Source organism: Artemia franciscana, chromosome 3 (genome assembly GCF_032884065.1).
Source record: "Artemia franciscana chromosome 3, ASM3288406v1, whole genome shotgun sequence".
In the NCBI taxonomy this organism is placed as follows: domain Eukaryota; kingdom Metazoa; phylum Arthropoda; class Branchiopoda; order Anostraca; family Artemiidae; genus Artemia; species Artemia franciscana.
The window spans coordinates 30,887,184-30,912,059 of record NC_088865.1 but is presented as its reverse complement, the minus strand read 5'-3'; the positions used below and the strand labels follow the sequence as shown (position 1 = coordinate 30,912,059).

The following is a 24,876-nucleotide window of genomic DNA, read 5'->3' as shown; positions in this document are numbered from 1 at the left end:
AGCCAACGTTCATTGGAATATTTCTCGAATATTTGAGCAATATTCCAATGTTGGTGATATAGTTCGAATTAATTGAATTAGTGATATTTTTGAAAAAGGGAATTACTTATCGTTCACTGAACTTTTCACAGTGTCAAAAAGTCTTAGACACTAAACCTATAACATATCATCTATTGATATGAAAGATAAAAGATTCCGCATGGTTTTCATGACTATGAGTTCAAAAAATAAAAAAAATGGAATGTATCAGATTGAAAATTATTCTTTGTTATATTTATATTCTTTGTTCTTTTATTTAAATTATATTCTTATTCTTTGGCTATAATACAAACCTGACTTTGATTCTTGGATTGCCACTGAAGCCGTTCACAATGCTCAATGATTACTGTGTGACGTGTCAACGTTCTCTGATTCCCTCTATTATAATGTGAATAAAACTGTGATTTTAGGGCAAAAATCTTCCCCAGCATCAAATTTGATGGAAAGTATAAAGTTGCTCTTGTTGATTGAATTCTCAAAAATACATATGATATCCTTAGAAAAGATCGTACATATGACATGAAAGTTAGACCAAACGACTTGCCAGTGTATTGTGAGGAAGTGGAATGGATGAAATCCCTTAACTCTGATTTATACCCACATCTCACCCTAAAATACAAAGAGTTTTGCAGCACGAACGATCTATGTCATGCAATCAATAAACGAATCTCTATTGGTAAGAATGGTGCATCCCACTTTAAACATTCAATGGAACATGGTAGGATTTGCATTAGCTCCTTTTTTCGGAATTAATGATGGATCTCAACGATAATCTGAGATGTTCTTGTTTTTAAACTGAATATAATCAATGGTAAAATTACTGGGACCATCAGTGGGTTGGAACGTGCTATTTTTGCAGACTATTCACCCGACTTCTCATTGGAAAATTTTATATTTTATTAAGCATCATTTTTTACACATCGAGATACGGTAATAACAGTGTCCCCTTCCTACGCGTTCTTGAAGGTAAAACCACTCACGAACACTTTCACCATTACAATATGAAGCACCTTCAAGATATTCCTGTAAAAAATTCATATTTGGAACTCTGTCAGTTAAAATTAAGAATTGAATTAAGTGATCATTTAGTAATAACAAAAGGTTCGGCTGTGATTTCATGTAATTTTCGGCCCATTCAACAACGAGATAGCTAATAGAAAAATTCATTGGTTTTTCCTGATTTGGATTGCTATGTTGCTACTTTTGGATCGCGACAATTGGGTCATGAAATTAGCTATTACAAGGGTTTTTCGTCAATGTCCGGCTACAGTCTTGGCAATTGGTATGCTTAGTTGTTTTTTTATTGCTCCAGTTGCTGTGGATTTTGTGTCTTCTACGATACACGATTAGGGCTCTTGGAAGGATTTTAAAGAAGTTGTTTCACAAAATCTGAGGTCTATTGCACAGGCAAACGATGGAAATCACGACAAAGCGAAAAAGGTTACTCAAACCTCATCACTCATCAGTCTCTACTCAGGTCAGAAGCGAAAGACATCGCTCTTGTCAAAGAAGAAAAAGAAATCAAGAGGAAAAATTGTTAGATCAAAAAAGAATTTCTTTGCCTAGACAGCAATGGCACACTTACCACAAAAAGAGTCCCATCCCTCAGTCACCTCACCATTGAATCCTTTCTAGGTAGAAATTGCTGATGTGTGTGTAAAATATGGTTACTATAAAAATTCCATCCGCAATAACCGCTATCTGGAAATGGTCATTTCCAAATTTATTCCAGTGAAGATTATTTCATATGTGCTTCCACATTTATAAATTTGCAGGTGATAGTCAAAAAATCTAACGATGAAAAACCACTTGCTGCCGAGGGGTTATCCTATGAAAATTGTATATTACTCAATTTGTTTAGACAAATAAGCTTGTAATAGATGGAACATTGGTGAGCACTAGCAACAACCTTTTAAACTGTGCAAACTACATACAGTCAATATTAATGACTTCAAAGTCCTATAAGATTTTGAAGGGCTTAGACATTGGATATGAATCTAAAACAGACACTGACACTACCAATATACTCAGACAGGCAAGAACTAGTGATTTACATTTAGTTAGGAAAATAAATGCTGAAATATTTGAAATACCGCAGTGCCTCCCAATATTAACGTTAACAAAAGGTTACAACTCGCTTTGTCCAATTCCTTTTTTTAAAGGTACTTACCACTGCACCTGATCCAATAGTCTCTCTTACTTCGGCAATACTCCATGTACAAAAACAACAGGTCATGAGCTCTGTTGCTTAGAAAATTGAAAAATTAAGAGCTAGGGGAAATAATATCAAACTGATTGTTCGACACAAAATCTCGAATCAACGACGTATTACCACGGGTTAACGCATCTACATCGACTAGACCCAGATGTTAAAGAACAGCTTTCACATCTTCTGAATTATTAGATCGGTCGTAACCCAATAATTATAAAAAAATAACACTAGGAAGAAATATTGTGAAACACAAACAGCTATGCTAAAGGTTACATGAATATATATATATATATATATATATATATTCATTTATATGCTGGACTTGGATTTTGCTTAAAAATGCAATATATAAAGGGGACCCCGCAAAACATTCCTGTGGGGCTCCACACCTAGTCGATCTGGCTCTGAAAAGGATTACCAACTGCAGATATGTTATTTCCAAAGGACATATTCTCATGTGTGGTGATACAATAAATAATAGGGCCAATAAGGGACATATATTAGAAATTTAGGACATAGAAGGAACATATTTGAAAATTTATGACATAAAATAAAATACTTTCCAAACGGATGTATATTTTTGTAAGAAAAAAATGTCACTAGCGCAAAAGTAGTCCCAAAACTATTTATCTAGCACCACATTTACTTAACTACTTACTTTCTGCTGATTTTCTATCTGATAAGTGTGACAGCTTTTTTAATTGAAATTAGAAAAAAGGAATTTACTACATTTACTGAATTTTGAATGTCATTGTTTTAAAATCAGGAGATATATTAGAATGAAACAGCAGTCTTAGTTAAGTTACAGAAAATGAATGTTATATCTATGGGCTGGTATCTACCAATAGGGTCCACAGGTCTTTTTGGGGGACAACTCTTTGATAGACCATTACTCCAGAGACTGATGACCCATTCCTAAACCTAGGTGATCTCTTTATAGATTGGTCATTTAGATATTGGAGTAGGTATGAATTTTGACAAAATAACACTATAGCCTACCTCAATTTTTGGTTTCTTTTTCTCTGGTTTTAGCTTTGAAAATGCAATTCCTATTATTTGAGTACAATTTTAATGTGGATAAACAATTTTTTTCTAATTTTTTAAAAAATATATTTACAGGTTTTTCATACCTTTTAAATTGGGTTTGAGCAAAATTGTGAAGCTGAATATTTCATTTAAGCAGAAAAACTATTTTGCATGATTTTGCTTTTATAAAATGCAGATTTTAAGGTTGTCAAAGGTCAATATCCTCTAGAGAAAGAAAGAGTTAAGTAAGTTCTTTAACATACATTCCTGGGACATACTTTATTCTATAGATCTGTCCCTGAATGTATTATGTTCATAACCTAACTGCTTTCCAAGATAGCAAAAAGTGTCTTGTCTAGAATTTTATAAGAGAGAGATATTTATCAGACCCAAAAAACAACATCAGCATTGACAGCCTCCTCAAGAAGTAAAAAACTTGTCCTAGGGGGTGGCAAAAATACACTAACTTTACTATTTAACAATATAGGCTAAAATGCTAATAGTTTCAATTGCACTGATAGTCAAAAATAGACCTTAATCATGGACGCAAATTTTAAGCTTGAGCAAGAATTTAAAAGTAATGCCTGATCCTAGACATGGAATTGCAAAAACAGAGCAAGTAAGTAAATGATAGATAGAGCCAATCACAGGTACATTCAATTTATGGCAAAGGTTGTGAAGCAGTTTAATTGTATTCAAATAGGATAAAATGTAAGGGTACGTTTTTTAATAAAAAAAATGAAAACAATGTGTTTCTGGGTAGTAGGAAGCTATTGCCTACTAAGCTAGCCCACTTCTAACTATATACTTCATATTCCAGATCAGGAGTTTACTACCTAGTTTACTGTAACTAAAATATTTGGCCAAGATTATGCTCTGTCTGAGTATTGGGACATTACCCCATAATACATTTTACTGTGATACAACAGTTAAAGTGGTGATCAGTTGTCCAACTGCTGTGTATCTTATTCTAGTAACCAATTATCCTTATAGTATTAGGTTAGTCTCTACTATGGGTAGACTCATTAAACTGAGTTGAAGCTTGAATCACAATGGGGTGAAGCTTGAATCACACTGGCTTATGCAGATTTGGCTTGAATGGTATTCTTGGTAAATATGTTGATGCTTTGATTACAAAATACCAATTTATGTATCTTCTATTTTTTTAAATTTTCTAGGCTAATCTTTGTTGTCTCAAATGCATGCCAGCCCCTCTCTCATGATGAGCCTTGATAGCATATAACCTTTGGATATGTAGGCTAAAAAAGTTTGCTGAAAGTTTTATTAATTATAGATTCATGGGATAATATCAAATTGTCCAAATCAGTTTAAGAAAAAAACACAAGCAAACTTCTATATGCTGCCTACAACTTCTCCAGCCCATTAGGGGGGAGGGGCGGCTAGAATCCATTTTTAAGTGTAGTGATGTATGTACTCAGAAAAACATTAAAAGGCTCATTGAGTGATATACTTGTCTTTTAGCTAGTAAATTAGTCAAAGCTCTAATAAATTTACCTTGATTTCAAGGAATACCACACAACCTAGGGCCTAAAACAAAGGAGTAAGCTCAAATCCTTGTGCAAGACTTAATAGATGAGATGGGGTCAAATTAAAGGAGATCACAAGGAGGATGAAAAAAGGACATGGCCATGCTTACCACAGGACTAATCCACAGGTCTTGTAAGGAAATTTAGACAGTTTTTTAATTTTTAAACACCTATTTGATAACTGAAAGAAGTTTGATACATTCAATTTATATAAACTTTGTGTATGTCTATGTATGGCAAATAACAAATCTTACCTTTTGTTGTGTGTCATTGAAACATAAACAGTTGTTTGGAATGAAGTTCCATTAAAAAGGAAAGAGCCCATAAGTGAGATTGAATTTGTCAAAGCTTGGAGGTTTGCCCCTTCAGTCTGTTTAAAGAAAACAGATTCATATTTGAAGCTTTGCTCATTTCAATCTTAAGGGGTGACCAACATTTGTGACCCTTCATTAAATGGTTGTAAAGGGATATTTTGATTTATTTGTCTTGTTTGTTTTCTACATGATTGTTTTTTAATCTTTAAATTGATATACATTTCTTACAAATTAATTAGTCATACCACAGTTCTATTTGCAAGATTTGACTTACTTTGCAACCCCTGGTCTCAGAATTGCATATAAATTTGTTGCAGCTGGGAAAAATAGAACCCCTGTCTGTTTAAAGAAAATGGATGGACATAAGTAGGTTATTTTACTAAAGTCCTATGTCTATGGCAATTAAAACAAAACAATAATGATTAACTTTAAAATACTTGACACTAAATAAGTATAACAGTCACAATGAAAAACCATTCACAAAATTTTACTTTTGTGCTCATTAGCCAACCATAGCAACAGCCCTAAATTTTTAAACCTTGCAACAAATTCACTCTATTACTTTTACTAGCCATCTGTCATGACCCACACCCTTGTCTACACATCAACAATTCATGGAAAAGAAAGGACCACCTTACTGGCATTTTTTCATTTGTACTTATATTTAATGGCTTTAAAAGAAAGCTTTTATGGCCAAGTCAGTAGGCCAGTAAAGGACCAGGTGGTCCTTTAGCCAGGAGGTGCAATAGGAAACTAAGGACCAGCCATCCTATGCTTTTGCATGCCCTTCCTGCTTACTGTCCTGAGCTTTCTCTAGGTAATCTTTTAAAGTTGGGCTGATTCTGGCTGAGCTTACAGAGTCACATCACTGACCCTTGTCCCAAACCAAATAAACTCATAATGCCAGGATTTAAACCTGTGTCCCTTAAACAAAGGAATCTCAACCTAGAGTGCCAGCAACTAAAGAAGGAACAAATGTGACCAGAGAACAACAATTATATGAAAAAATATTGAAAAAAACCAAACAAATCAAGTCATAGTTGCTGTCATGTTCACTAGGCCTACTGTCCCATAAACAATACATATTTTATTTAGACAAATTAATTTTAAGACATGTATCAACAAAACTCCATCAGGGATTGTATTTACTTAGGAGAAACAATCAGAAATATGAATGCTTAGTTTTGTGATATTATAGTTCTGTTTGTTTTCCACACACTCATTTGAGCAAAATCATTTGTGAGAGAAATGTGCCCATGGTTGGATCTCTCTAAAATGCTTTAAACAGAAGGAATTTTTAAAATAATTATACTGATCAGCAAGAAGAATATTAACATAACTTTCTAAACTTGGTACTTTTTAAGACAATTTCCTAGCAAAGCAAATGCAAAACTTTAATGGTTTTTAAACAAGTAACTTGTTTAAACAAAACTTAAATTAAAAAGAACACTTATTAGAAACAATGCTAGTAATACGGAAGTAGACTTACATAGCCAATTTGGCCTGTTTGAAACACCCCACAGTAACACTTTAGCTAACAAAAGAGTAATTAGATTTTGTGAGTCCAATACAAAATTTCGCATGATCTAAACTTTTGAATTTTCCGCTGTAAATAAGAGCATTGAACTTTTTTGTATTTTGACAGACGCGTAAATCGCCCCCGTCCGATGTATAAGCTGTAAAAAGCATAGGCAGCTTATTTTACCAATTAAAAGACAATCCTTTGGTTTCCATTCGACCATGAACTGACTGATGTAAATGTCGATTTTTTCGTTTGTCTGTTTACTTTTAATGCTAAATCAAACGCACTCTAAATAGGGATTAGATATTTGTTTCGCGATACCCTAGGGCGCGGCAGTAATTATAAATGTTCAAAAGATGGGAACAGATTGGGTTAAAGTCCCTGGCAATACGGTTGTTGTTGGTGAGATTCTGCGCCTGTATTTTTTTTTCCAAACTGCCCAGCTCTTAGTTATATGATGAAATGGTAAAATTCTAGTTAATTGACTTCTTGATATTACAGAAAGGGTCTAGGTTAGAAAAATGAAACTTTCTGGGATGAATCTAGAGACTAAAGTGTGTCCCGGGAAAGTATTTTGAAGCAACTACCTCCACTCCTTCTCCCTCTAGAGGGCCCTGACCTTTGATGACCTTTAAAAATTTGTGTGTTATAAAAGTGAAACCTTGCAAAATAGATCTTCTGCTTAATTGGAGTACAACAAAATTGTTTTCAGCTTCATAACTTTGCTCAATTCCATTTTATAAGGTTTGAAAGATATGCAAATACATTTCCTAAATTTTGAAAAAAAAAAACATTGATTTGGCTCAAAATTCTACTCAAATAACAGGAATTGTATTTTCAGAACTAAAGGCAGAGAAAAAGCAACTAGTAACTGAAAATTAAGGTAAAATGTTGTTTTGTCAAAATTGCAATAGGTATAGACCTGTCATATAGGCAAATTTTAGGGCCCTTTAGAAGGAGAAGGAGTGGAGATGGGTACTTTATAATACCTTCCCAGGACTTCTTTAGCCTATAGACCCATCTCTGAAAGAATCATTTTCCTAACCTAAACCCTTTCTGAGATAGGAAGAAGTCAATTAACTAGAATTTTACTGATGAAATATCAGATGCTTCATCTTTATTATTGAAGTGCTTATGAACAGAAGGCCTAAGCAAGGACCAAGTCTTATCAATAGGCTAACAACAAAAACTCCAAAAGGAACGAATGATATGATTTGGAAAATTTTCGGTATTGGTTAAAAATTAGTAGGAATATAGAAATGCCTTCTCAGGTTATACTGTTGGCCATAGGCTATATCCTTCTTGAATGTGTAATTCTCATAGCCTAACTCAACTGGCCTACTTTTCAAGATAGTGGGAAGATCTTAAATTAGAATTTTAATTTGATTGATTTTTGATTCAAAATTCTTCCCTAAGCTTATTTTATGATCAGTATAGTATCAATAAAGTTGGCTGGTGTTGCAGGTATCTCTCCCCCCAATGAGGCCAAATACAGGATATTAGGCTAGTACAGTAATCCTACTCTCCACAAGAAGCACCAAAAAATTCTTTAAACTCACTCAAAAAATTCTAAAATATAGCCTACTTAGTTATATCATTCCTAAATGCAGATTAGCCCACTAAACATCCCCCCCAAAGAACAAATATATATCCCAAGTTATATAACCTATAGGCTAATCAATAAATTTTCAATAGTACAGATTTTATTCATTTTAATTAAATGGCAAACAGTAAACAAGCAACAGGAAGAAACAAGTTATACTATTGAAAGTTCATGGAGTAGGCTATAGATTGTCCATAAAGGAGTTCTAAAGCTTAATCTTCTGCATTTAGAAATGATATAAGTAAGAATATTAGAATGTTTAAAGCAATGTCCTAAATTTTATAGTGTTTTCTCATAGAGAGTAAGATTACTAAAACAATATCAAATGAAGCCCTTAGCTGTAAAAGCTAAAAGAGTTAGGCTGCTGATTTTTTTTAAAGCTTTCTTTATTTAAAATTGTAATTATCTAGTCTATGGGTACTTGAGAAGTAATCAATATTTCCTTAAATTATCTTAAATCATATTTCCACCCAGATAAAGTTTTGTTAAGCCTTCTATAGGGAATTTTACTGGTGGTGTATCAATTTAATGTTCATTTTATAAGTATAAGAGTCTGAAGGGAAGGGTTGCAGCTTGAGCTTGTTTACAGCTATGAAACTTGAACTTATTATCAATAATGACCACCAAGTCCTTCTCCTGACCACTAACTTCATCTACCTTGACTATACATATTTAATGAAGATATTTTATATTGTTCTATCAAATATACAGGACACTGATTTTTGAGGTGTTGAACTGTAGACACCAATCTGATGGCTACCTAGGTAGCTTGTCCAAGTCTTCCAGCATGATTGACTAATTTTTGGTGTTTAAGGCCTGTCCAAGAAATTTGCAGTCACCAACATATAGTATCCGAGCATTTGTTACTTTAGTTTCACAGTAATTGATATACATGCTGGATGATGCTGGCCCCAGGATGGTGCCCTCAGCTGTAGCAATCACCTAATGACAGATAACAATTGAAGATAAACAGCATTACCCTTGTGGTTGTAGACCAGCACTCTCTGAGTCCTACCAGTTGGAAAGACTTCTACCCAAGAAGCTACTACACCTTCATGCATTCTAAATGCCTGTAAATTTTTACCTTACCTTAAATCACAGCTTGGAGTGATATAAGGATTTTCCATCCTTGTGATGCTCCAATGATGAAACAAAAATTTTTTTGGTGTAGATTGTGGTAGTTGATCTAGATTCTTTTGGAGGACTCTACAGCTTCCCAATTGTAATGAAACCCCTGGCAGAGCCATTCCCTATCAAGGTGGGACTTTAACATGTCAGTTGAACTTGCAGAAACTGTTTCCTCAGACTGTTGATTCTGCAGATTGATGACTCTTTGGCTGAAGAAATGACTTCTATGTCTACTCATGGAACACTGCATAGGGAGCTTTATTGAATGTCCTCTAGTACCAGAATGCAAGGGCTATGCAAAGAGACTAGGAAGGGTGTCTTTAGAAAGTTTTTTTTTTGGGTTAAAATCATATCACCCCTTTTCCTTCAGTATGTCAGTGTTGGCAGCTTCAAATGATATAGTCTTTCTTTGTATTGAAATTTATTCATGCTGCTAACCATCTTAGTGACATGACACTGGACATCCTCAAGCAACTTCTTATTTTTTTGAAAAAAGGGGCTGCCAATTACATTGCAAACTCATGGTCATACAAGTACCTTACATAACTTCATAAAAACTCTTGGGTGTTGGCTGGATATGCTTCTTTTTATGATACCAAGGGATTTATTTGCAGAAGATGAAACAGACTTAGCATGGCTGCTAAACTTTAATTGGTGATCAACAATAACCTCAAGATCTCTTTCATCAGAAACAGCAGAAAGGAAGTTGTCTTGAAGGAAATACTTATGATGCTTGTTGTGTTTGCCAAAATGGATGACATGGCATATGTCAACATCAAGGAGGCACACTCGTGCCTCTATAAAGAGGCGAACCACAACAATGTTAAGCGATCTTCGGTTCCAGTAGTCGCAGAGGGATGGAGAGGGATGCATTTCGTAGCCCGAGCTCCAACTAAGAAACCTGCCAAATTTCATCCCCCTCCGACTTTTCCTTCATGGGGAAAATCTGGCTGAAAGTTTCGACCCACCAACCCCAGCCCCCCTTTAACGTTGTCCGATCGGGCTGAAATTCACAAGTTAAGGTCCCCTAGGGCCCAGGAGCTTATCCGCGAAATTTCAGCTCGATCTGATAACTCCTTCCCTGTTTTCCAGAAACCACGCATAGCCACTTAATTTTCATATTCTTTTTTTTCTGCCACGCCTACAGGTCACAGCCGACATCGGATCTGGGTGTACAAAGACTCATTCGATGCGGAATTCTCCGAGTAAGTTTCCTTGAAAGTTTCGTAGGAAAATCTTAACCCCCCCGAAAGTTTCGACCCCCCAACCCCCCCCCCCTTTAACGTTGTCCGATTGGGCTGAAATTCACAAGTTAAGGTCCCCTACGGCCCAGGAGCTTATCCGCGAAATTTCAGCTTGATCCGATAACTCCTTCCCTGTTTTCCAGAAACCATGCATTAGCCACTTAATTAACCCATTTCTCCATAAGAGCCCATGTTAATTTGAAATTTTTAAAAGTTATTTAAAAGTTATATTTACACACATGCAGGTGGTTAGCTCAGCCGGTAGAGCGTGGGACTTTTAATCCTCGGGTCAAGGGTTCAAGTCCCCTATCGGGCGGTTTTCTTTCACAAAATATGAAAAAAAACTTCGATTTCTTAAAGAGTTAAAGAGGCTGTATCCCAAAGTCAACCCTTAAAACGTACAGGAATGTACGAAGGGTGTACGAAGACTCATTCGACGCGGAATCCTCCGAGTAATTTTCCTGGAAAGTTTCTTTGGGAAATCTTAACCCCCTGATTTTCTAGCTTAGAAAAACCCATTTCCCCATAAGAGCCCATGTTAATTTTTGAAATTCTTAAAAGTTACCAATATCAACATTCAAGTACATCAAAATAATCAGCTCGGCACGGCGGGAATGACTGCAAGCATCATAAGAATCCAGCTCCATTCCAGAAAAAAAGAAACATTTCGGTCATTCTATCTATTTTTCTTTCTATTTTATATAATGATTTAAAAGCGGGGGGGGGGGGGGTTGGGGGGCGGCAGCCACCCAACTTCCTCTCCTAATTCCTGTACGAGGAGCACAGGAATTATTAAATTACATCCACCATGGATTGTAGAAAAACGTACAGAAATAATATGAAAAAAACTTCGTTTTCTTAAAGAGTTAAAGAGGCTGCGTCCCAAAATCGAACCTTAAAACGTACAGGAATTAGGAGAGGCAGTTGGGGGGCTGCCGCCCCCAAAACCCCCCGCTTTTAAAGACTTTTGTACAGGTTTTTTGTTTTGGGGGGCTGCCGCCCCCCTAACCCCCCGCTCTTGGCTTCGGAAACGCCCTCTTTTAATTAACAAAAAATTGAAATGAATGAATAATGGAATAACTTCGAAAGATGTTAAACACAAGAGGACAGGAGAACCATTGCGCTTAAACTAGTAATTAGTAACAATGAAGTCCCCCCCCACAACAAAAAACCTGTACAAAAGAGTCTTTAAAAGCGGGGGTTTGGGGGGCGGCAGCCCCCCAACTGCCTCTCCTAATTCCTGTACGTTTTAAGGTTCGACTTTGGGACGCAGCCTCTTTAACTCTTTAAGAAAACGAAGTTTTTTTCATATTATTAAAAGTAAGGAACCACATGTTAGCCTATCTTCCTAGACTGTCAAGATCTGTTTGAATTGATTGCTTGTAAGAGAGAGTAGCCACTTTTCCAACTAGTTTTGATTCATCAGCTTAAAGGGTAATAAGATTTGAAAGAAGGGTGGGTAGATTGTTGACATAGAAGTTGAAAAGTGTTGGTCCAACAATAGTGCCCTGGGGCATGCCACTTAATACAGTTGTGGGAGAAGAGAAACAAAGAGTTCCTTGTGAATCAAAAACTGACACTCTGTGATCTTTCAGAGAGGAAGCCCATAATCCACTGTACAACTTCTTAATTGACAATTGTAGCCTTCAAATTGATTATAAGGAATCCATGACAAACCTTGTTAAATGCTTTGGACAGATCAAGAAGAATCATGTTGACAGGAAGACTCTTATCAAGCAGTGTAGTCACTAATTCATATGTTTGGATGAAGTTAGTGTCCACAGATCTACCAGATCTGAATCCATGTTGTGAAGTGGGGAGGATGTTATTGACCTCAAAATGTTCAGTTAGAGCTTTGTTAACAAATCTCTCAAGCACCTTAACAACTGCAGAAGTGATGCTTATAGGATGGTAATTTTCTGCAGAGTCTCTTTGTCCCTTTTTATGGATTGGGGTTATATAAGATGTTTTCCAATCATGTGGTAGTTCCCCATTTTGAAGACATAACTAAAGCAGCATGCACAGGGATTACTGAGAGCTTTTTAACACTCCCTAAGAAGACATAGATGAACACTGTCTGGTCCCTTTGACTTATTTACGTCAAGCTTTTCAAGGCTATTGAAAACCATTACTTCACTGACTGACAGATTAGACATGGGAAAAAGCACTTCATATGATAGAGGATCTGGTGAGGAGGGACTTGAGTTTTGGGTAAAGGCAGAAGCAAATTGTGCATTTAGAAGATCAGCCTTATCTATTGGAGATGAGTGTAGTGCACTGTGGTCAACAAGGTCAGGAATAGTATGATGATTTGGGTTATTAGCAGAGGCATGTCTCCAGAAAGAAAGGCTTTGGCATAATTAATCTATTCTATTTTGATGGGTTGGCTGCTGTCTAAAATGTAGGCACTTGTTAGATTTTGATAAGGAGCTGAGTTTTTTTCAAGTTGCAAGACCAGTAAAATTGAAATTAAAATCTCTCATGTTTATTGTTAAAGTCTTATTTTTTGTTTCATTTTTATTTGACAGGCCAGTTGGATTCATCACTGTATGTTTTTATAATGTACTTATGCCCTCATTTTTATTCATTCTATTTTCATTACTTACTTTTACTTATTTTACTTATGTACTTATGTTTGTGTGCATAAGTACTCATTTTTATTCATTGTACTCATTTTATTTTACAGACTAGTATGGTTCATTGTTGTAGGCAGTGTTTTAATATTGCACTTCTGTACTTGTTCTTTTTTTTTATATGATCTAGGCTAGCTGACTGAAGGCAACAAGTTTGGCAGTTTTATATGTTGTGAGAGTTTGCTTGATAATAAAGTACTATTTATATTCACCAGTTTCTTATTTACAATGCTCTTGAGGACTTTACATATGATATATGCAAGACTTGTGGGTCAATAATTACTAGCATGGCATTCTCCTTTTTTTTGTGTATTGGCTTAATACTGGCCAGCTTCTAATCATTTTGGAGGACTCTAGAAGTGAGAGCCATCTCAGACATGATCAAGATTGGTTGAGCAATATGTTCTCTTTATAATTTTCTCTTTACACAACACTGGGATGACAGTTGGGTCATGGATTGGTTGTACAGGTAGCAACCAATTTTGGCTATGGGTTTAATTGAGAAAATTGTATCAAACCTTGAAGTTCAGCAGGTCTGCTTTTTCATCTGCATCCAAGGTTTTTTGTTATCATCATTTCTACATAGAAATGGTACCAGAACTTCTTTGGGCTCACTTTTGAGTCAGCTGCAATTGCCTCTTCATGTATTCTGGCATTCTTGAACCTGTCATGGTTGTAGTCATATTTATCTCTAAAATGTTTTTTCTATGCTCTTTTTCCCCCTCATAGCTCTATTTTTTCCAATTTTTATGTATGTTGTGATATTCAACTGCTTCTACCCATTTAACATGGATAGGTCCTGTCTTGTGTGCTCTTTACCTTTTTTCCATTTTTGTTGTTCATCTGCATCTCAGTCAGGATACAAATGCTGCTTCCAGGACTAAGATGGTAATTGTAGAAGTCCAGCAAGTTTAATTGTTTAATATGACCCAAGGGTCTTTAAACATAATATAATCAACAAATGAGCAAGCAATGCAAACAAAAAAAAATTAAGCAGAGCAATAACTAATTCACTAAGGCATGCATATCATAGTGGGATACTATGTCTCCCTTCTTCTGAAGAAATAATACTCTTAATCTTCAGAGATTCAACCTCTTGAGTTATATCCCAGATTTGATGGGTTCCACTTTATTTGGTGGTGCTGTGCTCCTCCGCTAGCATGGAGAGAGGAAGTTTTTTCAATGTGTAATGTTGGATTAAATTGCATGCAATCAGCTGGGACTGTTAATTTGGTGGAAGCTGGGCCATGGAAAGTGTTAGTTTTGATTATAGTTGTATCATGCAGAGAAGTTCCATCTAGCTCACTTTCATATCTTCATTGAGATACTTCTCTACTTTTTTCCTTTCTATGAGATATTCTAACTCTATTGCATCAGATCAGTGATCTGTCATTAGTAAGAACCTTGCGTGATTATGGTTGAGGGCAAGTTTCAATTACTGTTTATCTTTTCCATGGACTGTTTGGTGTTTTCTGGACATGTAATTTTGGTTGTACTGTTATTTCTAGTGGTATTTTTGTAGTCCTATTATAATATTCTTTTTGGTGTGCTCTGCTATGTTTTCTCTATGCCAGAAACTTATTTTCAGGCACAGTTGCTTTTCTAGGTGTTGCTCTGTGACTGGAAATACTGATTGCAACTGGTGCCTCATCAGCAGCAGGGCTGTTGCTGTTATTTCATCCATGGATATGTTATGATATTCAAGAAGGCCATTGTATGGATCTTGTCCACTTAGCATAGATTTATTGAGTATTTTTTTTTGCAGGTCTGCATGCTCTTTCAGCAGTTTCATTTGATGTGGGGAGGTAGGAGCTATAAGTGCTGTGTTTGATACCCTAATCTTTTTTGAATAACTGAAATTCCTTAGAAATGAATTGGGGTCCATTATCTGAAGTGAAGATTGCTGGTATACCATGGTGTGCAAATTGCCTTTTCAGCTTAGTGACCAGCTGGGTAGTGGTAGTAGAAGTTAAATTATCTACCTCAAAGTATCTACTATAATGGTCAACAGTTATGATATAGTGTTTGTCATTCCACTCAAACAGGTCACACCCCAGATGCTACCAGGGTAGGGATGGAAGTGATGTGCAAATAACTGCTTATTTTTGGTTGTTGGCTTTTCTATGGATGCTGATATTACTCTTTTGGATAAACATCTCAATGTATTTCTTATGCTGGGCTTTTTAGACTATCATTCAAGCTCTCTGCTTTGTTTTGTCGGCACCCAAGTGTGAGGAGTGCAAATTCTTTAAAATACTCTCTTGTAAAATGGTAAGAATGACAATTCTGGAGCTTTTAAAGATTAAATTATTTTGCATTGAAAGGCCCTGACAATATTCCAGCATTGCACTATTGTGTTTGAGCATGATTTTCTGTTACCTGGCCAACCTTCTTAAACAATCTTTCTCAGTACTTTCAGTTCCTGATCTATGGCAATCTTTTGCCTGATTTGTTCTAGTCTGCTGTCTTTAGCAGGTAGAGCTTTAACAGATGAGTGTACAAATATTTGGATTTCTTCATACAGATATTTATTTTCATCCACATTTGGCAAATGAAGTTTTGATAGTGCATCTGCAACTGGAATCACTGTCCCAGCCCTATATTTAAAAGTAAGGTTGTACAGCTGGATATACATCATAAGGTATTGAATTCTTGGTGAAGCTTTAGGAAAAGGTTTTATGAGTATTGTTTCAAGGGGTTGATGGTCTGTCATGACTTGTTCTCTTCTTTCATAGACATAATGATTAAAAATGGTGGCACCCATAGAAAATATCAAACAGTTCTTTTCCCAGTTGAGAATAATTCTGCTTGGACTTACTCAGTGATCCTGACGCATATGCAAAAACTTTCCCTCTTTTAGATATTTGGGCTCCAAGTCCATGTCTTGAGGCATCAACTTCCAGCTTGAGAGCCTGGCTGGAACTGTGAAAGAAAGTTAAGTTCATGAGTATAGATTGTGGTGAGACCTTAAGATTTTTCAGAAAGAGGTCAGTGACCAGTAGCCTGAGGTTGCATCTAACTTTCAGAAATACTTACCACCACCTAGGTCCATAATTGCATCTTGAAGGTTGGAATGGGGTAATAAGGATGGTTGATAGCTTTGTTAAGATCAGCTGGATCAATGGAGAGTCTCACACCCCCATCTTCTTTTTCTACTAGCACCATTGCACTCACCCACTTTGTAGGTTTTTCTACTTTTTCTATTATTCTGATATTTTCTAGCCTGTCAAGTTCTTTTCTCAGTCTTCCTTGCATTGCAATAAGAACTTTTCTTGCAGGATATGCTATTGAAGTGGATCCTTCTTTGAGATAATCCAACACTCTCCCTCTATTTTCCCAATACCAGAGAACAATTGTTCATATGGTGCAAGAACACTTTTCAAGTTTGGTGATTAATTCTTTTCATATCTTATACCTACATTAAGAACAAGTTTTACTAAGTTTAGTTCTTTGCTTGATTTGAATCCAAGAATATGAATAGAATTATCTCCAACTATGAAAAACTCGTCTTTTGGTTCTGTGTGTCCATTAGTGCAGTAAAATTACCGTAAAGTAAGAACTCATTAAATAAAATTGGTAAAATAGGGTAAAAGGTAAACGATACGGCATTAGACTTTACAGTCCCTACCGGCGGTGCTGATCTCCGTTTCTTGGCCCTTCAGCCAGGAAGTGCAACGGGGGGTTGGGGGCCAGCCATCCTGTGCTTTCGCACACCCTTCCTGTTTACCTTCCCCAGATTTCTACAGGTACCCATTTAGAGCTGGGTCGACTCTGGCAAAGCTTACAGAGTCACGCCACTGACCCCGTCCCAAACTGAAGAATTGGGTACACTGGGATTCGAACCCGTGGCCTCTCAGACAAAGGATCCCGAATCCAGCAGTACTCCATAGGAAATAAAGGGTAGAATTGGTGTTTTAGAATTGCTACAAGACCAGTTGAGCATTTCTTTTTAAGCATTTACTTTCACGTTTTAGTGAAGTTTTTTGATGGTTCTGATTTTCCTGGGCTTAAAAAAGGAAATACCCCTTCATCTAGAGTTTCATCAATTAAATTAACAGTCTGATTTATCCCTTTGGTAACCTTGTGCCTAGGGTAATATCTCAGCACTTGGAGAGCATCTTATTTTGGACATCCATTTTGTAAAAAAAAAAAAAAAATTATTTGGGATTAAAATCACACTAGCTTTTTTTCTATATTTAAACTTAAGAAATGTTACCCTAACAGCCTTGCACGTTTTGATAGCAGCATACAGCCACTTTTATTCATATCATATACGTACTATTTCTCATTTATCTATAAAAGCACCAAATACAGTTAAAAAAGGGGTTTATAACACTTTAATGACTTTGATTAACTAAGCCATGGATCATAATAGGAGAACATTTAGACATTTTCAGTCATTAAGACTGTCTTCAACAAGATCTACTGGCAAATCTAGCTCCTCTCCTTCAGACTCAGGTTCTGATTCAGATGACCGTACCTGTTCTGAAGCCCCCTCCCCTCGTCTTTCCCTTAGAATTAGTTCTGTATTTATCTGAAGACTGTTTCAAATTAGAATAAACATTCAACTAGAATAAGAATTTCTTAAAGAAACTGTAGTCAGTAGCAATACATTTCATAGCTATTGGTTCAAAATCAGGCCAAATCTTTAAAAAGTACACTGGAACTTTTAATTTCTGGTTGACTGAGCATCCTCCAAAATTTATTCAACCACCCCTTCCGCATGAAAAGCTTCTGAGGAAAAATAAAAAAACAAATATTAATATTTTAGAGCCTTTATTATAGGCTTGCTAAACAACTGCCTCTGACTTAAACAGGAGAGTAGAAATTTCTGCAGAAGATGGGGGAATTTCCACGGGGGTATTTACTGGAGGGGAAGGTAATTGTCGGCTCCTGGGAACAATGGCATAAATGCAAGATTTCTCTGGGATGTGAAAATAAAATTGAGGATGTTGATTCTGCTTTGGCCCTCTACATTGTTGAGAATCCGCATCATTTAGTTCTTTCTGATGAGGCAGCTTTAATATCTGAAGCAAATGGCTTCCCACATTCTTTTAGGAACGCAAATGAAATTAGAAGAATCCATAAAAAAAACTTGCTTTAAATAAAGATACTGGAGATATTCCTATAAACCCAATTTACAATAACTTAAAACGAAAGGATTGAAGTAATGTTTTTTCTTCAGTTTAAATTCAGATCATCTGACCACTCTTTTAACAAAAATTAAATCAGTAGACAAGCTAAGTTAATCTTCTTGTTTGTCATTTGTCAATCCTGCTTGTAGTCCTTTTTGTCTTTAACAGCTCACAGAACTAATATAATTTTATTTCATCTACTATTTTATAATTTAATTTCATCTACTATTTTACAATTTTATTTCATCTACTATTTCACCATTTCAAAATTTATAATTACCTTTACTATAATATTCTTTATTGTTCTGATAATAAGAGACTGAAGTCAGACAGATGGTCTTTTAAACTAGGTAATACAGCTATACATAAAATAAAATCATATCGAAACTTGTTACTGCCAGCCTCTTTGTGCTTTTGTTCTGTGAAAATTGCAAGCCCTCTTAAAATATGGCAGTAAAATGTGTAAGATACCAATAAAATATGCAAAATACCAGTAAAACAGGTAAAATATCAACTTTACAAGGTTCGTGAAATTACAGACTCCCATAGTTATTAATTAAATTTGTTTAATTTAGTTAAAATTAAACTAAAGTAATCTTGTAGAATGGTCTTTGCTTGAGCTCCAGTGTCAATCTTAAAGCTGGTTGAACTCTGATTGTTAATCCTCAATGGAACAAAAGCCCCACCTTTATTTCCATCTTGTTAGACAGTATAAAGCAGTATCTTCTCTTCTTGAAATTCCTCTGAAATTTTACTCAATTCAGTGTTCCCATTGGCATTTGTTGTTTTTATTTGACAGACTTTTGCAAAGTGATTAACTTTTTTATACTTTGAGCATACTTTCCATTTTGCAGGGCAGGTATTGCCAGGCCCATAGGTACCACCACGAAAGTAACATTCAATACCTTTTTGCTTCAATCTTGAGTATTCTGGTTTTTGCTGTCTTCTGTAGCTTGTATCAACTTCTTATATGATAGGAGAGGAATGATATTCATTTTAAATGATTTGAGCCAGGCTTGGCTCATACATTCTATAAAGTTCTACTGCTGTTTCTAGTGTTAGGCTATTCCTTCTGCTAGTAGTTTCTGACGTAGATAATTTCGAAGACCACACTGCCTTTCCATGACGAAAGTAAAACAATTCAAAATAGGGATGATACCTTTTTATTGACAGTGAATAGATAAAAAAAAATTTTAACTGGATATTTCGAACACATATACAGTGTTCATCATCAGCAGTAAAACTGCTGATGATGAACACTGTATATGTGTTCGAATATCCAGTTAAAAACTTTTTATATCTATTCACTATCAATAAAAAGGTATCATCCCTATTTTGAACTGTTTTACTGTAGTTTCTGACATATTGGATTTCTAATACCACAATCAATTTTATCTCTAGTCATCTCCTTAGGATCATGGTATTCACAAGGCTTTATTAGCAACTTCAACTCAGTAATATATTTCTCAAGTGTTTCTCCTTCAGGCTTTGAAAAATATAGCAAGCAAATACATTGTTCTTCTTTGGAGCTGCGTGTTGCCAAAGCTTCAGCGGATATGGGTCAATTTTATTCTTATTTTCATCTTCAATTTCTAAGATTTCAAAAATGTCTCTTTCTTTTTCACCAATCCAGATAAGTAGGTATGGACAGTAGATCTTCTCTGTTTTACCAGATAGAGGACCAAGAACATTAGTCTGGCATGCTTTTCAAATGCTTTTCCTAAAATATATGTGAAGATTCTAAAGAATGAAGCTTGTAAAAGGTACTGTGTTTGATTATTTGCCTTTTATTCATTCCTGAAATAATTTTTGTTAAGGTAGTAAAAGAAAGTAAGAATAATCTATGATATCTAGAATATCTATGGTAATATATATTTGTTTTAATTTTAATGTTGCTCCTTACATCTGTGGGGAAAATTCTTTTATTTAATTTATATATATAATTTCTTGTAAATAAATTATAAGCTCCAAAATAATATGGCAGAGAAAAAAAAACATTACCAAGTAGGAGTGCATCCTTAAGAACTAATTGATTCATAAAGGATAATTTTGTACTTAAAGCTGAAGGGCTATCTTATAATTCCTGTCTGAGGACATATTACTCTGTTTAGTGCAAAAGGATACAAAACAACAGTTTATTGAGGTGGGATCTCTTTTGATGCATGAAAAAAGGAAATAGGATTCCTTTAGTGCTGCAAGAAGGGTTTCCATGGGTGGTATAAACTTGTACTTTGACACTGTCAGCTTGCTGAATTATGTTTAACAGAACCTGTAGTGTTTTTAAACTAGACTTGTTCTTGAACAGCCTTTATTTTTAACTAATTAATAATATTATTTTGTAGCTATAGTGAATTACCAAACTGATTCTCCTGAGAAATTAAGCCTAAGACTTGGAGATGTTGTAAAAGTTGTAGAAGAACAGCCAGATTGGTATTTTGGTTGTCTTGTAAGGAATAGAGCTGTAAGAGGAATATTCCCCAAAACATATGTGAAGGTTCTAAAGAATGAAGCTTGTAAAAGGTATTCTGTTTGATTATTTTCCTTTAATTCATTTCAGAAATAAGTTTCGTTAAGGTAGTAAAAGGAGGTAAGAATAATCTATGATAAAAGAGATCATCTTCAACTCTGTAAAAGTATGCGAAATAGAAAGAAATTAAAAAAAAATGGAAAAGAGGGTCTAATTATATAATTATTCACTAATAGTAACGATATACTAAGGTTAAGAAATTGATACCCCCTCCCCTATACCTTGTTCCAGTCCTCCCAAGTATTATTCTAGGACAAATTTTTCCTACAGATAAAAAAAAGTAATAACAACAACAAAAGGAACTGATCATACAACTATAAATTAGAAGATGTTGCTTGAATAAATGAAAAAAAAGCTCATCATCTGGTTGAGGATAAGCTCATCTGCTTTCAATGCAAACAAGGCTGGGAGGATATGTAGTTTAGAGACAGAGAAAAAAAAGATCGCCAATCCTAATAAAGCCTGTGAAGACATTGAGTTAAATAAAGAAGACAAATATTGCAAAAAAGACCATGGTAGCCTACTAATTCACAAAAATTTAAGGGGCGGTTAATTTTTTTCTATTATCTAGAGGGGAGGTAATTTGTGTTTTTCTCCAATTTTGTCAATAAATAAAAAGGCATTTTTCAATAAAAATACCACCCAAAAAGGTGTTTTTCAAAAACAAGGGAGAGGGGTAAAAAAAAATCTAAGGGAGCATGGTCCCTTCAATTGACACCACTGAACAAAGACAGTCTATATTTCAATCCAAGACATAAAATGTAAAAACTCAGTAACATTGGAAAATCAAGCCAGTCTGTTGTGAAAAATATAACGCTATTGATTCTATGCTTGGCTACAATATTAACAAAATTAGTGTTCAGCAGTACCATCAAAATCTTGTTCATCAGTTTTTAGTTTTTGGTAGGGCTATGTGTGTATTTTGATGTTCAGTTATGTATTGTATTGCATTGTAATGTATTGGCCAAACAGTTTTACTGTATGGAAAAAAGGACCTGGTTTTTTTTTTTTTTTTCAAGGCTTTTTCTTGGGTGAGTTGTCATATAGCAAAAAAAATCGTCAGTTTAATTTCTAGTTCGCTATATTTATTAACTTTCAGAGATTCAGGCAGTTCAGCTGATCTGATAATACAGGAAATCAATGATACGTTAAGAGAGTGGCTTATTCATTGGAAGAATAAATTTGTAGTAAGTATCTCAAACCTCTACTAATCTAATCTGGTTATCTTTTAATTTCTCCACGGAAATCTAGTAAGAAAATATTGATAAGGCAAAAAAAGAAGAATAAAATAAAACTGACTGATTGTCTTTACCTTAAGGTTTAGCCTACCATTCTTCAGACCTACCAGGAAACAATAGTAGAACGGCTAATAATCATCATTAACTATCAAATATACCTGCAACGTATGTCACTATCCCAACGATCAGTTTTCTGTTTCTTGATCAAATAAACCAGCTATGGCCAACCAATAGTTTTACATCTACTGTCATAGTGCCTTACACTCATTACTAAATCAAGGCGAAGAAAAGGTACAGAAAACCAATAATTGCATGAAAAGCAAAATTCTGTTTTCTGTGGATAATTAAAATGACAAAACAAGTCACGTATCAAGTACTATCCACCCAAGACTTTCCAGAATAATCAAAAATAATTTTTCGAATTACCATCAGGTGATGGAAACAAACTTAATTAAATGTGAATAAACATGCTCCCTTTCTGCAGTATTCAAATTGCGAATATATGAGGAGGGCAGACATATGTAATAAAAATTGTCTTACAACCTGAATTACTATTGTATAAAACATTTCACCTTTTAACGGAAAAGACAAACATAGACAAAAATCCAAAATTCTAAAAATTATTTCTATGACAAATCTCTGTTAATTTTACTTCCTTGTTCGGATTGTCGGAGATCTGGGATGTACCGAATTCCTTTTGTAAGTTCTGAAAGGTCAAGGTTTTCGATTAGGTACCAAATACCCTTCATTGCTAACAATTATAAGCTAAATGATAAAATTCCGTTTGATCCATCCCAAAAATCTCAACTAAATTTAAAAAAGCAAATATTAAAGATTGTTTGCAAAATTTTTGATTATTCACCATTGATGATGGAAAATTAAATTATTTGATCTTCTTATTTTTATGTTTTGTTTTTCTGTCCCTGTGTCTGGGATGGCTTCTCATGCCCCTCCTGCCCGATATTTATTTATTTACTTATCCTTGTTACTTCTCTTTTATAAGTTTTTTCTATTTTGTTTGTCTTTTGCCGTGTTAAATTTTGGAATCATTATTACGATGAGATGTTGATGTTTTTTTCTATATTTTTTTTCTCTGTCCCAGCCTTACGAGCTATGCTCTCTGTTGGGACTTAATACTATTTTTGTATTTTTTACGTTGAATAAAGCAAAAGTTGAAGTTGAAGACATATCCCCATTCTGTAATAAACGAATTAATGAATGTGAACAAGACTGGTTATCATATATAGTTCGTCTAACAAACTAAATTTACAACAAAATAACGCTTCACAAGCTTATTAGGTATCAAGGTCCTATACCCCTGAATGAACTTTGATCAAAAGGAAAAATAGTCTCAAAGAAAAGAGGTAAATTCATTTTCAATTAAATGATAAATGTATTTACTCAAAGTAGTTGTCGGTTTGTTTCATGCAAACTCGATTCTTATTTTTTGCCCCTATGTTTTGACAATCAGAAACGCAGAGTTTAAAATATATTTATAATTAAAATGTATAATATATAAATATATAATCTGTAATTAAAATATTTAATATATAATACAATAATTAAAATATAAATTAATAATTAAAATTTATATCGTTTTCAGCAAAGCACAAATATCATCAGGCTTCATACTTTAGTCTTTAGATAATCGAGGGGAATGGCAACCCCGCTTTTATTTGTTAGGTTCTTTTTAAATTTGATCTGATTGTTCATTTTAGTTTCTGTTGATTTTAGCATTCATTTATCCTTAGTTATATCTGTTTGTTTCAAGGTTGACTTGATTATTCATCTTCATTTACTCTGTGTTTTACGTTTCAATTATTCATTCATAGTAATGTGTGTCTGTTTTAAATTTGAATCATTATATGATATTATGTGACTTTATTTCTGCTCTTTGTAGGTTTTAATACCGCTCTTCACTTTTCTTTGAAAGACAATTCTTTTTTGAAAATGCTTTCTTTATTGAATTCTCTCCTTTTTCAGTTGATATACCATTTGTGTTAATTGCTGGACTTGTTGTAAATTTTTATGTATTTTATACTTAATAACTAAAGTGCTGGATTGTAATTTAAATTTTAAACACAATTTGAATATTCAGTCGAAATTTTTTATCAGCCGAAGCTTCTGCAGCACTTTGTTCATTATTTTATTAAGAATAAGGGAGTGGATGGTAAGGAGGACTTTAAACCATACGGATTAAAAATGTTTCATGATTTTTTGCTTTCTATGGAGCTGGTGCCATTTCTACTTCCATTACGCGGGTATCCATTATTGCGGGCTTCAACTTAACGCATTTTTACAACGATTCAGGACTTGCCTCGCTTTTGCTGAGTTAGGACTTAGCAGCTCATTTTTGCACTGATTAAGGGCATAACCTGTTGGTACACCGAGTCAGGAGCTCATCTTGAGAGATGGACAAAATTAGCTGTCAGGAGGCCACATCTCATACCGGTACAGATTTACCGAGTGGAAGATCACTTCATTTTGTATATTTAAAAGGGCAAAGGTCTATGCCACAGACTCTTCCTCAGCAGAGCATATACTGGGGATACAGATGATATTCTGGTTTCAACTTCATTTTTGAAGCTGCTTGATAGGTTGATGTTAGATCTAAGATATTTAAATTGACCGATGAACTAAAAAAATTTGTCACGAGAAATGTTGTTGTGCAGCTCATTTCTAAATTTCATCAGGAGTTTGGTTCTGTC

General features: G+C 34.8%; 1 protein-coding gene and 1 long non-coding RNA gene across 4 annotated transcripts in view; one reads left to right on the top strand and one right to left on the bottom strand.

The window, feature by feature from the left end:
* The window catches only part of LOC136025150 (uncharacterized), a 46,003-nt gene extending 39,263 nt beyond the window's left edge, over positions 1–6,740 (bottom strand). For both annotated transcript variants that reach the window (XR_010617019.1, XR_010617018.1), the window contains exons 1-2: positions 6,628–6,740; positions 1,625–1,867 (exon numbers count right to left, since the gene is read on the bottom strand). This is a non-coding gene — a long non-coding RNA (uncharacterized LOC136025150). The remainder of the gene's footprint in view (positions 1–1,624; positions 1,868–6,627) is intronic.
* Positions 6,741–6,963: 223 nt separating this feature from the next.
* LOC136025148 (dedicator of cytokinesis protein 1-like) overlaps positions 6,964–24,876 on the top strand; it is a 132,537-nt gene continuing 114,624 nt past the window's right edge. For both annotated transcript variants that reach the window (XM_065700899.1, XM_065700897.1), the window contains exons 1-3: positions 6,964–7,062; positions 20,746–20,923; positions 22,030–22,117. In XM_065700899.1, the coding sequence (XP_065556971.1) occupies positions 7,017–7,062; positions 20,746–20,923; positions 22,030–22,117 (312 nt within the window). In that variant the 5' untranslated portion in view covers positions 6,964–7,016. The remainder of the gene's footprint in view (positions 7,063–20,745; positions 20,924–22,029; positions 22,118–24,876) is intronic.